The sequence below is a fragment of the Rutilus rutilus genome, assembly GCF_951802725.1.
Source record: "Rutilus rutilus genome assembly, chromosome: 20".
NCBI classification, from domain to species: Eukaryota; Metazoa; Chordata; class Actinopteri; order Cypriniformes; family Leuciscidae; genus Rutilus; species Rutilus rutilus.
In genome coordinates, this window is record NC_140225.1 from 33,272,217 (window position 1) to 33,287,452 (window position 15,236).

The 15,236-nt window shown below is 39.9% G+C and overlaps 2 protein-coding genes across 2 annotated transcripts in view; both read left to right on the plus strand.

Annotated features, from left to right (window-relative positions):
- The first annotated feature begins 903 nt into the window (after nt 1-903).
- klhl31 (kelch-like family member 31) lies at nt 904-7,472 on the plus strand. The gene is made up of 3 exons (XM_084391574.1): nt 904-1,032; nt 3,338-4,540; nt 6,382-7,472. Exons 2-3 carry the CDS (start codon nt 3,366-3,368, stop codon nt 7,112-7,114), a joined length of 1,908 nt encoding a protein of 635 aa, XP_084247700.1. The 5' UTR covers nt 904-1,032; nt 3,338-3,365; the 3' UTR covers nt 7,115-7,472.
- A 3,651-nt stretch (nt 7,473-11,123) lies between these two features.
- Nucleotides 11,124-15,236, plus strand: part of gclc (glutamate-cysteine ligase, catalytic subunit) — a 37,091-nt gene continuing 32,978 nt past the window's right edge. The window contains exons 1-2 of the mRNA XM_084391451.1: nt 11,124-11,674; nt 13,463-13,575. Coding sequence (XP_084247577.1) covers nt 11,525-11,674; nt 13,463-13,575 — 263 coding nt within the window. The 5' untranslated portion in view covers nt 11,124-11,524. The remainder of the gene's footprint in view (nt 11,675-13,462; nt 13,576-15,236) is intronic.

The window sequence follows — 15,236 nt, forward strand, 5'->3', positions numbered from 1 at the left end:
ACAAGTTTGATCAAATTTGCAGTGCACTGAAAAAACTAAAACACATTTCCTACTGATTGCATTTAATTGTTTGTGGTATAATTTGTGCACGTCAAACACACAGGCTAATATTGGAATTAGTTGGGTTTTGGTTCTTAATTTCCAGGAAACAATTTGGATGAAGTAGCTTGCATTAATAAAGAAGTGAAAATAAATAAATAAGGTAGGCTTTTAGGTAGGCTGTAAAAGGTAACATGATATAAAAGTGCACTAGGTTAATTTACACTTCCATTAATGAAAACATTGATTTTTAAATGTCGGTTTTTAGCTACTAAACGATTGCATGTGTATTTTTATTTTATTTTATTTTATTTTATTTTTATTTTTTTTAGGATTTAATGATGCTTCATAGGCTATAACACAAATAAATTCAAACATTATGAGTATTTTATAGTTGATCTTTTACTGTTACTTTATGTAGCCATTAGTTCAGGCTATAGAACGTTAGAACGTTCCAAAGAACGTCCCACTAACGTTCCAATTTGGTTATTTTGTAGCGGGAACCAAATAAGTAGCTACTATTCAATACTGAAATATAGTATGTGTGTGTTTTTTGTTGTTGTTGTTGTTGTTGTTGTTGTTTTTTTTATATATATATATATATATGTTTTGGTGTGTTCATATTAGTTTGGTGTGTCAAGTTAAAAAGTAAATTAACCTTCTGAAGAAAAGGTAGAGAACGCTTCTGGAGGCGCCTGTTCTGTTCCGTTCATCATACACACGTCTTGCTTTTTCTTTTTGATGTGTTTTAATGTTTATCCTTCTGCCTGACAGAATGCGAGTCCACCAAACGCTCTTCTCCACGCCTTTATGTTTGTGTAATTCTGACCTGTTGCTGAATTAACGGAGCACATTTGCGCAATCACCTTTAGAGGAGGAGTTACTCTGCTGTGTGTTCCTCTGACGGGACACCTCTCTCTTTCTCTCTCTCTTGCACACCAACTTAGGGGTGCAAGTCTGTCCTTCTCCAGCACCCACTTCATCTCGACATCGGTAAGTTCATTATTGTCTTTAAACGTTTTCGGTGGTTCTTTGCAGCAACATGGTTTCAACAAAGAGCATCTTCTTCACAAGCTTGGCTTTGTGGGGTTCTTGAGTTGATGGTTCTTGGGAGTTGCGTTATAGGTGTCAGATCAGAGTGTTCTGGGTTATTTAAAGTAATTAAAGTAACACACACATATATTTACATGTGTGTGCGAACCTAGTCCAAAGACAGCACTTATATATCCCAGGAGTATACATCATTTATTTTTTACACAGATAAAAAAGAAAAGAAAAATGTGTTGGTGCTGAAAGGACAAATGGGTTCCAGTGACTTCGAGTCTATAAAAGGAACAGCAATGAAACACAGCCTGTCTATTCTTGGCCATAGTTGTGATAACTTGTGACAGATGCAAAGAGAGGAATGCCGAGGTGATATGCTGCGATAACAACTCTTAAGAGTTCATTAGTATAAAGCTTTACACTTCTTAGATGACTTTTGGTTTACCTAATTTTCTGTTTGTTTGTTTTTTCGCTTCTTGTTAGAGTGACTCTATTTGTTAAAGGGATAGTTCATCCGAAAAATAAAATGCTGTCATCATTTACTCACCATTATGTTGTTCCAAACCTGTATGCTTTTTTTCTTCTTCTGGTGAACATAAAAGAAGATATTTTAAAGAATGTGTGCAACCAAACAGGTGTCGGACCCCATTGACTTCCATAATAAGGAAAAAAATACTATGGAAGTTTTATGGGGACCATCAACTTGTTTGGTTGAATTTTTGGGTGAACTATCCAACATGAGAAAAGTGTCTGACTGGTTCAGTATGAGAATGTTGAGAAGTTGTTTTTTATTGCTGATAAATTATCAAATTTAAAGGGATATAGTGATGGGGAAAGAAATATGAGATGGGCTTAAAAATTCATTCTAATGCTTTTGCATTCTCTCGCAAATGTTTTGCGCTCCCCCAAAACTTTGCATTTCGAATTCTTTGAGAGTGAACGCAAAGTTTCTCGGAAGCTCAAAAGCTTTGGAATATATCATTTTTCTCCCATCTCATATTTTTTTCCATCACAATGTCCCTTTAGTGCATCCGTAGGGGTCTGATTGTTTAAAGGAAATTGAAAATGGAAGGGTTGTTTTCTTTCTCTTCAAATAAAGCCCTTGATGTTATTTACTGGCAACAATTTGTTCAAAATTAAATGAACATTAAACATTAACAAGTCTTTATCTTTACAGAATAAAACTAAAATAACAGCCTCATGCAAAGCATTCTGGGAACCAAAATCTGAAGGAAAAAAAACAGAAAAAGGTTGATGAAGATTTCTGGTTCCCAGAATGCTTTGCATTAGATTGTTATTTTATAGTTTTATTCTGTAAAGACAAAGACTTGTTAATGTTTAATGTTCATTTAACTTTGAACAAACTGTTGCCAGTAAATAGCATAAATTTAAATCTACAGTAAGTTACTGGCAAACAGCTGCATAACTACAGCAAATTTTTTACAGTGTACTTGCAACACTGCTGAATAAGTGTGTATCTGGATCAGGGTGATCCAATCAAATTTTGCTTTAAAAAAAAACAGCACAAAAGTAAGATTGGTTACCCGATTCTAGATAGAAAAACATGAGATTTCCAAATCTATAAATCATTCTGATCCAAATTAAGGGTAGGTTTACACGACAACGATGCGCTTAAAACTGAAAAAAAATTTCTTTGAGTTTTCCTCATTCAGACGACACCATTGTCAAAACGATCCCCATTCACACGGATCCGCGAAAACGACTTAAAAACGCTGTATTCTTCAGCCAGGCCATTTCATTTACTTTATTTATAAAGCACAATTAAAACAATGTGATGTTGACCAGTAGGCCAGTAGATGGCGATGAAACACTATAGACTGAACATGTAATACGCATGTGCACGACAATTGTCTTCAGAGATTCACGTTTTTGTTGTTTACATGGAGACCATTGTCAAAAACGTGCACTTTGAAACCCGGTTTCAAAAGTTTGCGTTTACTTTTCAGGCACCCTAAACGCCGTTGTTGTGTATACAAACGGCCAAAACGCTTAAAAAGGTTTACGTTTTTAGTTGAAAATGGTGTCGTGTAAACAGACCCTAAATTTGGGCCAAGTCTGCAACCACTATGCACATTTAGGTGGACACATCCTAACCTACTATTTTTATATGGCTTATAAGGCTTTTTCAAAAATCGATTCTTGAGCTATTACGTTTGGTCCACCCAGTCTTGGGTATTGGTTAACATCCTTCATATAAATGGTAAAAAATGTGCTCTCCTTTTGTCAAAATTAGGTCTTGGCTGTGACCCATCACTACAGTCATGGCACCCAAAAAGAACAAGACTGCTAAGAAGAACAAAGCTGATATCAATGAAATGACCATTATGGTAGAGGACAGTCCCACCAACAAAATCAACGGGCTCAACACTCTCCTGGAATGTGGAAATGGCTTTAGTTGTATCTCAACGGAGGTCACCGACCCCGTCTATGCACCAAATCTCTTGGAGGGTCTTGGCCACATGAGGCAAGACAGCTTTCTCTGCGATCTGACTGTCGCAACCAAGTCCAAGTCTTTTGAAGTTCACAAGGTTGTGATGGCTTCTTGCAGCGAGTACATCCAAGCCATGCTCAGGAAGGATCCATCCCTCAAGAAGATCGAGCTCAGTGAGTTGTCCCCGGTTGGTCTGGCTACAGTCATCACATATGCCTATTCTGGAAAACTCACCTTGTCGCTCTACACAATTGGTAGCACTATCTCAGCAGCCTTGCTGTTGCAGATCCATACTTTAGTGAAGATGTGCAGCGATTTCTTAATGCGGGAGACTAGCGTGGAGAACTGCATGTATGTTGTGAACATCGCCGACACTTACAATCTGAAAGAGACGAAAGAAGCTGCTCAGAAGTTCATGCGGGAGAACTTTATTGAGTTCTCCGAAATGGAACAGTTCCTGAAACTCACCTACGAGCAAATCAACGAATTTCTCACGGACGACTCCCTTCAATTGCCTTCTGAGCTCACAGCCTTCCAGATCGCGATCAAGTGGCTGGACTTCGACGAGAAGAGGCTGAAGTATGCGCCCGATCTCCTGTCCAACATTCGCTTTGGAACGATCTTACCTCAGGACCTTGTCAGTCACGTACAAAACGTTCCCAGGATGATGCAAGACTCTGAGTGCCACCGTCTTTTGGTGGATGCCATGAATTACCACCTGCTGCCATTCCAGCAGAACATCTTGCAGTCCAGAAGAACCAAGGTCCGCGGAGGCCTACGGGTTCTGCTCACGGTGGGTGGACGGCCTGCGCTCACCGAGAAATCCCTCAGCAAGGACATTCTCTACAGAGATGAAGACAATGTCTGGAACAAGCTGACGGAGATGCCCGCGAAGAGCTTCAATCAGTGCGTGGCTGTTTTGGATGGGTTCCTTTACGTGGCCGGTGGTGAAGACCAGAACGATGCGAGGAACCAAGCAAAACATGCCGTCAGCAATTTCAGCAGGTAAGATTTTACATCCTTTTTAGTAGGGCTGCACGATTAATCGAAATCAAACCGCACGCGTTTTGGCAAAGGCTGTCATTATTTTATGTGCAGTTTGTCAGTGCAGCGGCTGATCGGCAGTAAATGCTGCTCCATCTGAACACCAGAGTCTCTCTCACACACATACACACACACACCACATATCCCTCTGAACACCAGAGGGCATCTCTAACACAAACACACACACACACACACCACATATCCCTCTGAACACCAGAGTCTCTCACACACACACACACACATACACACACCACATATCCCTCTGAACACCCTAAGCTCTTGCGATCTTCCTACGAATCCGCACTTTCGTGACGTAATGCCACTTTGGCTGTCGGGAAGAAGTCTTCAAAAGTGCGCATCGAGGGCGCATATCGACCGCAAAGAGGGCGCTCGCGAGCACCCTTCTGAAACCTAAAATGACAAATGTGACAGTCTTGTGGCCTTAAGTGTGCCATTTGGGACAGGGGCTGATGGGTAGAAGTCTGCTGCAAGCACCCTTCTGAAACCTAAAATGACAAATGGGACACTCTATGGCCTCATGGACTTAATGGAAACGCTCACGCAGAGGGCATTGTAAGTCCACAAGACTGTAAGGCCCTGTCCCAAATGGAACCGCTCTTGCGATCTTCCTCCGAGTCCACACTTTTGTGACATAATGCCACTTTGGTCCTGTCCCAAATTGCACCCTAAGCACTCGCAGTCTTCCTTCAAATCCGCACTAACTCCGCTTTGACTGTCAGGAAGAAGTCTTCAAAAGTGCGCATCGAGGGTGCATATCGATCGCAAAGGGGGGCGCTCACGAGCACCCTTCTGAAACCTGAAATGACAAATGAGACACCCTACGGCAGTGGTCTCAAACTCAATTCCTGGAGGGCCACAGCTCTGCACAGTTTTGCTCCAACCCTAATAAAACACACCTGATCTAGCTAATCAAGGTCTTCAGGATCACTAGAAACTTCCAACCAGGCGTGAGTTGGAGCTAAACTGTCCAGGTTTAAAATCCAGGAATGAGTTTGAGGCCCCGTTTACATGAAGGGAAGACGCAGATGTTTCCCTGCGGTTTGGCCTCTCATTTACACGAAAAGCCCGTTTTTATCACAGAAAACGATTATTTCTAAAAACTCTGGCCAAAGTGGCGATTTCTGATAACGGCGGTTATGTGTTGCCATGTCAACTGGGAGAAACGGGGTTCTCAAACGTCACATTATGTGCCAGAAAATGCTTAACGTCATGTGAGCGCCCTAGGGAGTCGCTCGTGTTATTCGTTGTTGTCGATTCTGAGGATTCTGATTGGCTTGCATGGCTTTATCCTTCTCCCTACACTGCCGCCCATAGGTTTGGCATAGTTATGATGGCGCACGATGGCGTATTTATGCGGGTTGATGACATTTTTTTAAAACGATGTTGTGTGCACAATGTTATTATTGAAAACGGGGGGATATTCGTTTCTCTAAATACCTGGCTATGTGTGAATGTGGCCTTAGATCACTGCCCTATGGTCTTGTGGACGTACAATAGCGTGTCTGTTAAGTCCACAAGACCATAGGGTGTCTCATTTGTCATTTTCACAAGACCGCATGTGCACGTGTGCCATTTGGGACAGGACCGATATCGCTGCAAGATAGAGGGGAAGTTAATTTGATCAAAGATTACAAGGGAACATAATGATGTGCACAGATAAATCCTTTGTAACAAACACTTGCAATATTCCATAAAAAATAAGATTTGTCCATTTTGATTTCATGGCTTTATCTCATGTCCACTGGCATGCATGCATCACTCACGAGTACTTCTCTCCTCAGATATGACCCCCGATTCAACACGTGGATCCACCTGGCCAACATGATTCAGAAGCGCACTCATTTCAGCCTCAACACCTTCAACGGCCTCCTGTTCGCCATAGGGGGACGCAACTCTGAAGGCTGTCAGGCGTCCGTCGAGTGCTACGTTCCCTCATCGAACCAATGGCAAATGAAAGCTTCAATGGAAGTCCCTAGATGTTGCCATGGCAGCACAGTTATCGACGGCAAGATCTTGGTTAGCGGCGGCTACATTAACAACGCCTACTCTCGCGCCGTGTGTTCTTACGACCCGTCCACCGATACTTGGCAGGATAAGAATAGCCTGAGCAGCCCGAGAGGATGGCATTGCTCGGTGACCGCTGGAGATCGCGCTTACGTTATCGGCGGAAGCCAGTTGGGCGGGCGTGGCGAGCGGGTCGACGTCTTACCGGTTGAATGCTACAACCCTCACTCGGGCCAGTGGAGCTACGTCGCCCCCTTGCTGACGGGAGTGAGCACAGCAGGTGCTGCCACCTTGAATAGCAAGATTTACCTCCTGGGTGGATGGAACGAGATTGAGAAGAAGTACAAAAAATGCATTCAGGTGTTTAACCCCGATCTTAACGATTGGACTGAGGATGACGAATTGCCCGAGGCTACGGTCGGCATCTCATGTTGCGTTGTCACCATCCCCACACGCAAAACACGAGAGTCGAGGGCCAGCTCGGCTTCATCCGCACCGATTAGCATATAATCTGCGAGAGAGAGCAGTGGGGAAATGTTGCGAGTTGTAATTGAGTATGATTTTTTATTACTATTTGTTAAAGGTCAGCTTTTCTCACAGATGCTAAGGAATCTTGGGAATGTTGAATGTCAAATCACAACATAGCAGGGGTGTAACGGCACACAGAAGTCACGGTTCGGTTCGCACCTCGGTTTGGGGATCGCGGTTCGATATGAGTTTGGTACAGTTACACACACTATGTTTAAAATCGAAGCATTTTGAAAAAGAAAAAAATATATATATTGATGTGTATTTAAAGGTGGTTCAAAGGTTGTGGAAACAGGGAAAGTGAGAGAGATTTGGGGGTAGAATTATTGTTTATAATGTTTACGGAAAAGGAAATGCACACACACAACACACACAATACATATCTGTAAAATCAAGAGTTTACAGTTATAATTTTCATTGGGAACATATTTTCCAAGTGGGGCCAGTTCTCCAGTTATGATTCGATTAGTCCCTTAAATGTACAAAATGAGGCAATTACAACATATTAGACATTCTCCTTTGATTAACAAACAATGCAGATACTTATTAAAGCATTACGTTCTAATGTCGCACATGTACTGTACACATGTGAGCTTATTTATGTAGGATCAGCCAGGTTTTTCATTTCACTTTACTCCTTTACCTACTAACATTGTCTTTATTCATTAATCATTAGGCCGCAGGGAGATAACAACGGTTTATAACCCAGTTTGCACTGTAAAAATACAAAGGCAGAAAGTGTGTGAGCAATGATGTGAAGAACACTGAACCGGGAATAGAAGGATTTACAGTGCATTTTTATTTTTTGGGGGAAAACAGAATGAATAGATAATTGTGAACAAGTTTTGGCCTGAACTGTCGAGGACAAACACAAACATCTGCTTTGTTTCCTGATGGTTCATGAACTTTAATGTTCTGATTAAAAACAGAAATGTGATAGCTGAACACACTACTGATTTATTACTTTAAAAAGATATTGCTTATTAATGTAAATCATTGGATTGCATTTCGAATATACATACTGTGATACATGTTGTCAAATAATAAAAGCTCTGCATATTTATTAAAGCTTCTTAAGAAATGTTGCTGTTGACATTTTTTCTATTTCGGACAATGACTGTACAGACCCTTTCCAAAAAATGTGAATATCATGGAAAAGTTTATTTATTTCCATAATTCCATTCAAAACGTTAAACTTCCATAGATTATAGATTCAGGGCCCACAACTTAAACGATTTCAAGTATTGTTATTTGTACATAATTTGGGCTTCCAGCTCATAAAACCCACGAAAACAGGATTTCAAAAAATTTGAGTATTACATGAAATCACACAGTAATTACACAGTGATACCATGGTCATTGAACCAGGTTTTGGTTCTTTTGGCAGTGTGGGCAGGTGCAAATCCTGCTGGAAAATGAAGGAAGCATTGAAGTGCTCTGGAAATGTCCTGGTAGACGGCTGCGTTGACTCTGGATTTAATAAAGCACAGTGGACCAAAGTCCTCTTTTCTGATGAGAGCAAATTTTGCATTTCATTTGGAAACCAAGGTCCCAGAGTCTGGAGGAAGAATGGAGAGGCACACAATCCAAGATGCTTGAAGTCCAGTGTGAAGTTTCCACAGTCTGTGTTGGTCATCGGCTGGTGTTGGTCCACTGTGCTGTCCACTCAACGCAGCCGTCTACCAGGACATGTTCAGAGCACTTCATGCTTCCTTCATTTTCCAGCAGGATTTGCACCTGCCCACACTGCCAAAAGAGCCAAAACCTGGTTCAATGACCATAGTATCACTGTGTAATTACTGTGTGATTTCATGTAATATTCTAATTTTTTTAAATCCTGTTTTCGTGGGTTTTATGAGCTGGAAGCTCAAATTATGTACAAATAAACAACTAAATACTTGAAATCGTTTAAGTTGTGGGCCCTGAATCTATAATCTATGGAAGTTTAACGTTTTGAATGGAATTATGGAAATAAATAAACGTTTCCATGATATTCATGATATTTGGAAAGGGTCTGTATATACACACTACCAGTCAAAAGTTTTAGATCGGTACGATTCTTTTTTTCTTTTTTTTTTAAAGAAGTCTCTTCTGCTCACCAAGGCTGCATTTACTTGATAAAAAAAAACAAAAAAAAAAACAGTAATATTGTGAAATATTATGACAATTTAAAACAGCTGTTTTATATTTTAAACTGTAATTTATTCCTGTGATCAAAGCTGAATTTTCAGCATCATTACTCCAGTCTTCAGTGTCACATGATCCTTCAGAAATCAGTATAATATGATGATTTGATGCTCAAAAAAACATATTATTATTATTATTATTATTATTATCAATGTTGAAAACAGTTGTGTAAAAATTTTTTTTCAGGATTCTTTGATGTATAGAAAGTTAAAAAGAACATTTATTTGAAATATAATCTTTTGTAACATTATAAATGTCTTTACTGTAACTTTTGATCAGTTTAACTCATCCTTGATGAATAAAAGTATTGACTTTATTTAATAAAAATTCTTACTGACCCCAAACTTTTGAACGGTAGTGTTTAATGTTACAAAAGTTTTCTATTTCAGATAAATGCTGTTCTTTTCAACTTTTTAAAATTAAAGCGAGGGAGATTCCCTTCCTGTTTGTCTGACCAATGAAAGACAGTCATTGTTATTTTGCAGTTCTCTTTGGTGCAGCTTCTGGCACAGAAGCCACTGAGTAAACCTGTACAAAAGCTTTGACTTTTACACTTACAAGTTCACAAAGTAAACATACCGATGGGCGTTGGAGCTGGCAGATAACAGATAGTATGACAGTGCAAAATCATAATTATGATGATGACAAAAGTAAATCTGCCGTGACTCCTGACCTAATAATAAAGGCCTGACCCCCTTTACGTTACTGAATTCTGCAGTATAAACTGTGCACAGCTGTCACATAAGAGCATCTACAACGGTTTAAAGGGATAGTTCATCCAGAAAAGAAGATATTTTGATGAATATGGGTGACCAAGCCGTTGATGGACCCCATTGACTTCCATAGTATGAAAAAGAAAAGACATGGGGGTTCATCAACTGTCTGGTTACCCATATTCTTCACAATATCTTCTTCTGTGTTCAGCAGAAGAAAGAAGTTCATACAGGTCTGGAACAACACGAGGGTGAGTAAATGATGACAGGATTTTTGGGTGAACTGTCCCTTTAATAGAAGGTTACATTACATGGTTCTGAGAATAAAACCTATAAATAACCATTAGCAAACATTCTGTATAATCGTTATAAAATAGTAGTAATAATAATAATACTAGAAAAAAAAAGAAAAAAAAAAACATTACAGAACATTCTGTGTAAGTTATTAATTAATTGTTATTATTAAAATAAAATAAAATAACCATTAGGGAATGTTCTGTCACCGTGTAAATAATTAACGGTTATTAAAATAAATAAATAACCAAAAGGGAGCGTTCTGTGTAAGGAATTAATGGTTAGAAAGAAAGAAAGAAAGAAAGAAAGAAAGAAAGAAAGAAAGAAAGAAAGAAAGAAAGAAAGAAAGAAAGAAAGAAAGAAAGAAAATAACCATTTGGGAACGTCCTGTGTAAGGAATTAACGTTTATAAAAAACAAATAAATAAATAAATAACCATTAGGGAATGTTCTGTATAATGGTTACAGAAAAAAACATTGAGAACGTTTTGTGTAAGTTTAGTTATTAATGGTTATTAAAACACACACACACACACACACACAAGTGACGGTAAATCGTGCAGCGAATGTTCTGTGAACGTTATTCATGGTTGTAAAAATAAAACCTAAAAAAACCCGTTGTGTGTTTGCTGACCTTGGTGTTGCTCCAACCATAACCCAAACAATTCACAGCCAACATATTCCAAAATACAAGCAATTAAACAATATATATTATAATTTTTTTGCATTGTCATGATTACAATAGCACATTCAGACTGATGCGCGTGTTATTGCCTTGACCACGGCATCGCCATCAGCGACAACAAAGAGGAGGAAGAAGGAATTGCTGAGTCATAATATGATGACGCGCCCGCAACGACACGGTCACGTGTTTCCAGCGCAAGCAAAGTGTGTGCGCGCGCGGGCAGGACTGACATAACTCGCGCACTCCGATCAAATATCAACAGCTCGCAGCTCGACGCCGCTTTATTCGCGCGTTATAACGTGAGTTACAGTGAAACCTTCCCCTTGAGAAAGCGCTTGGAAACAAAAGCGAATCATTTCCTACTTAAAAACGAATCGTTGAAGGGCCTAGCGCGCGCGCTCGCTCGCATTACAGATCATCGTTTATCACTATCGCGAAACGCGTGACGCGGCGGAGGAGAAGTTGCAAGTTGAAGTCCGTAATAATCATAAGCCGGGGTTTGTAGGTTTGTGATATGGGCTTGCTGTCACAAGGCTCACCGCTCAACTGGGAAGAGACCAAGAAACATGCTGACCACGTTAGGAAGCACGGCATCCTTCAGTTCCTCAACATCTACAATAAGGTGAAGGAGCGACAGAAGGATGTGCTGAAATGGGGAGATGAGGTGAGGATGCATGCTTTCCTTTACAGCCTCAGAAAGCATGTGTTATGACTGCACATGCATGGGAAACACGTGGTTGCGTTGCATTAAATGATGCAATGGAGATGCTGCTTGTGAGCAGGTGCACCTTCAGCTCACTGTGTGTTTTTATTAACTATAATGCACTTTTTCTGGACACCCTTGACTTGATCTTAAAATCCTAATGCTTACAGTCTTGAACTTGGGTTTTGTAGAGAAATGCAAAGTTCAGACTTTATATAAGGTGTGTATTTTACAGCATTGCAACAACAACAAAATGTCTGATAGAATGTGCTTATTGTGTTGATGTTGTATTACCCAAACATTTGCTGTTATTGAGCTGGATATGGTGAGGTTAGAGACTGGTTTGCTGGTATGGGTTGGTTACGGGTGAGTTAAAGGGGTTAGGCAAGGTCAACGGTGTAATTACCCGGTACAACAAGTGTCCAGCTGACCTTTGATCTCCTCCAGGGATGTTTAAAAGTACTCCCAGGATGAAGTCCCCCTGTAGTCAATCATTTTATCCTTTAAAACTCATCTTTGATCACCAAAATGACACATTGAAGCAAATTTAATGCCTTAAAATATCTTGAATGTAACTCGACCCTTGCCTCATTTAGAATGCGCGGTTCTATGAACATGCAAATGAGCCCCGCCTCCACTCACTCACTCAGCTCAGAGATCCACTGGTTGACGATCACACGTTGATCTGATTGGTTACAAGGTAGTTTGTGACGTCAGAAACACCAGCGATTTCAGAGCGTGTTTTTGAGACTGTCTTTGGTTCACTGCAGTTTTAAGGAGGAAATACTCAACAATGGTGTCGACTTATGAACTTACACATGGTTTGTCTTAAAGCATATTAAACACACCACATAAACAACATTAAAAGCTGGATTTTCACCACAGGGCGACTTTAAACCACGTTAAGAGATTGTGCTGAAGATCCAGGCTACTTTAAAGAAGCTCGAATACAATATGTCTTTTAGTTTGATGTCATATTCTCTCATTATTGTTAGCCTATTTCATAGTTTCGGTTATTATTCAAACTGTGTAAAATGAGTGGTGTGTCCAAACTGTCCACTGGTATCTGAGTAATGTGTGTGTAAAGCAGCTCAGGCGTGTGAAGATCTGCCCTATTACGCAGTGATTTTTAGTTCACAGATTTTGTGCAAATATGTCATTTGCAAAATCCCATTTCTTTTGGTTGGATGCAGTTAGTCATCTTTCAGTCGTCCACTGCTCTTTAAAGAGTACTAAACTAAACATTAGGCGCCTAAAAGTGTTTGCATGTGCAAACTCGCAGTTCATGTAGGATCAACAGGCTAATGTCGATTTCTGAACCTCCTATTGAAATGGCTTTTCATTTCATTACCTTTGACCGGCCAGAAGACGTCAATGGATTTACGATAAAACCTGCTGGAATGCTGTTGGTTTAGGTGAATCCTTTGTTCGGCGTTAGTGGATTTAAAAGGGAAAATGAATGGGATGATGGGGGGGGGGGGATGAAGGATGGAATGGCATCCGACTAGGAATGCGTTTTTACTTTCATAATGAATGTGTTTTTACTTTCATAATGAATGTAATAAGAAGAAAAACACTGTGTTTTATCATTGTTGGTTGGTGTTTGCAAGGCAAATGCGCTCACACGTGATGTGCGTATAATACCTCAGCCAAAGCAGGAACTATTTTTTTTTACTTGTGGTCAATATTTTTGCAACATTAGTAATGTGATAATAAACCGCATGATAAGAAGTCTAACTCATCCCGCAGGTGGAGTACATGTTGGTGGAAATGGATGACAAGCATGAAAAAGCCCGTCTGGTTCTGAACGGGAAGGAGGTTTTGGAAATCCTTCAGGAAAAGGGGGAAAAGATCAACCCCAAGTGAGTAACTGAGTGTGTCACAAAAAATATTCTGAACATGTTGGTGTGATGACCCAGAAAAATAAAGTTATTTTATTTTTAGGGATGCACCGATATGAAAATTTTGGCCGATAACCGATAATTCTTTATATTCGGAAGCCGATAACCGATATATCGGCCGATAAATCTAAATCCAAAATTTGTATATAATGTTTTGAGAGACTGATTACAAAAACAAAAGTCACCATTAAAAGCCAAGTCCCAAACACACATTAATATGTTCTCATTATAATGTTATGTGGCCGAGATAACCGAATTTTTCTTTCTGAAGTGATTCCAATCATATTTCAAGCAATTCAAAACCATCATGTTGAACAGTGTGTGAAGAGTATCAGCTGAAGGAAATAATAAATTATTTATCGGCTTTAATACATCTGCCAAATCTTCTTATCGGGCCGATAACGCTAACATTAAAAATGATCATATATTATCGGTTGATGCCGATATATCGTGCATCCCTAATTATTTTGTTCACATACTCAGAGGTTTGTTACAGGCTCTTCACAATCATGACTTCAGTAATAGCAGGTTTATCTGTCGGGATAAAAAGGGTTTGTCCCAATTGTTGATTTATTTGATTTATTAGCTGGTTTGTCCTTTTGCACTCTTTAACTGTAAAGACTTGCAGCCAATCCCTCTTTTATGCATGTGTTTAACTGGTCAACAAGATCGATAGTATCTTTTGTGTTTACTGTTCCTCTCCCTTTGATTAGACTTGCCCCAGTCGTGCTATTTAAAGGCTCCTAATGTTGTTTCAGAGTCTCCTACAACAGGTTTAAACGCATCCATGGTCAAAAACCACTTTATTTAACTCATAATCTCCACTGCAGCGTCGGCTCTTTTCTCTCAGTGTCTGAAAACGCTTCGTTTGAAGATTCAGTCTCTCTAAGCCCCGCCTCTCTGAGAGCTGCTCTGCTCTGATTGGTCAGAAAGCAAACGCTCATTATCATATCTGAATCTCAGCTCTTGATCAGTGAAACGAACAGTAACGATGGCGTGGGTTTTACCGTATCAATCTCAGAAAACAGCGTCTTCTCGACATTAACAACACGAACCAAACTCAGATAAGCTACAGTGTTTGAGGGCGGAGCTAAGAGATGCTGTTCAGCCAATCAAGACCAGAGGCGGGCATTATGCAAATTAGTTACAAACCTACACCGGTTCATCAGGAAGTGAGACTGAATTACTGACGACTCGTTTCAGTTCAGAATCGATTCTATCTTTTAGGAGACAAAAACTCAGTTTATGTGAACCTCGACCTTTGAAACTTTACAGATCTTTTACATTCACAAACAGCTCTATTACACACTACATGAAAGAAAATTTGTGTAAAAATGTATAATAGGGACCACTTAAATCTTTCTTTTGTTTAAATTACAGGCTCACCAGAAGTTAGTTTGGACAGGATCCGCATTATTGGAAGTTTGATGAGTTGTATAGGAGTGAGGAATGTGACCTTTATGATGTTGTCCTGATGATGTGTGTATCTGTAGCTCAGGGCAATATCAGCACACACTGGGAAACGAGAGAGTGGCATTCCTCATTACTGCCTCTCTACTGCACACACTGAAGAGTGTCACAGCACTTTACACTTCACATCGCTGATCCCGTTCACAACGCTC

What these genes read in the sequence shown, in the direction of transcription:
- klhl31 (XM_084391574.1), top strand. Translation starts at nt 3,366, where the DNA reads ATGGCACCCAAAAAGAACAAGACTGCTAAGAAGAACAAAGCTGATATC. An exon ending in GCCGTCAGCAATTTCAGCAG is followed by an intron (nt 4,541 to 6,381) that starts GTAAGATTTTAC and finishes TTCTCTCCTCAG; the next exon opens with ATATGACCCCCGATTCAACA.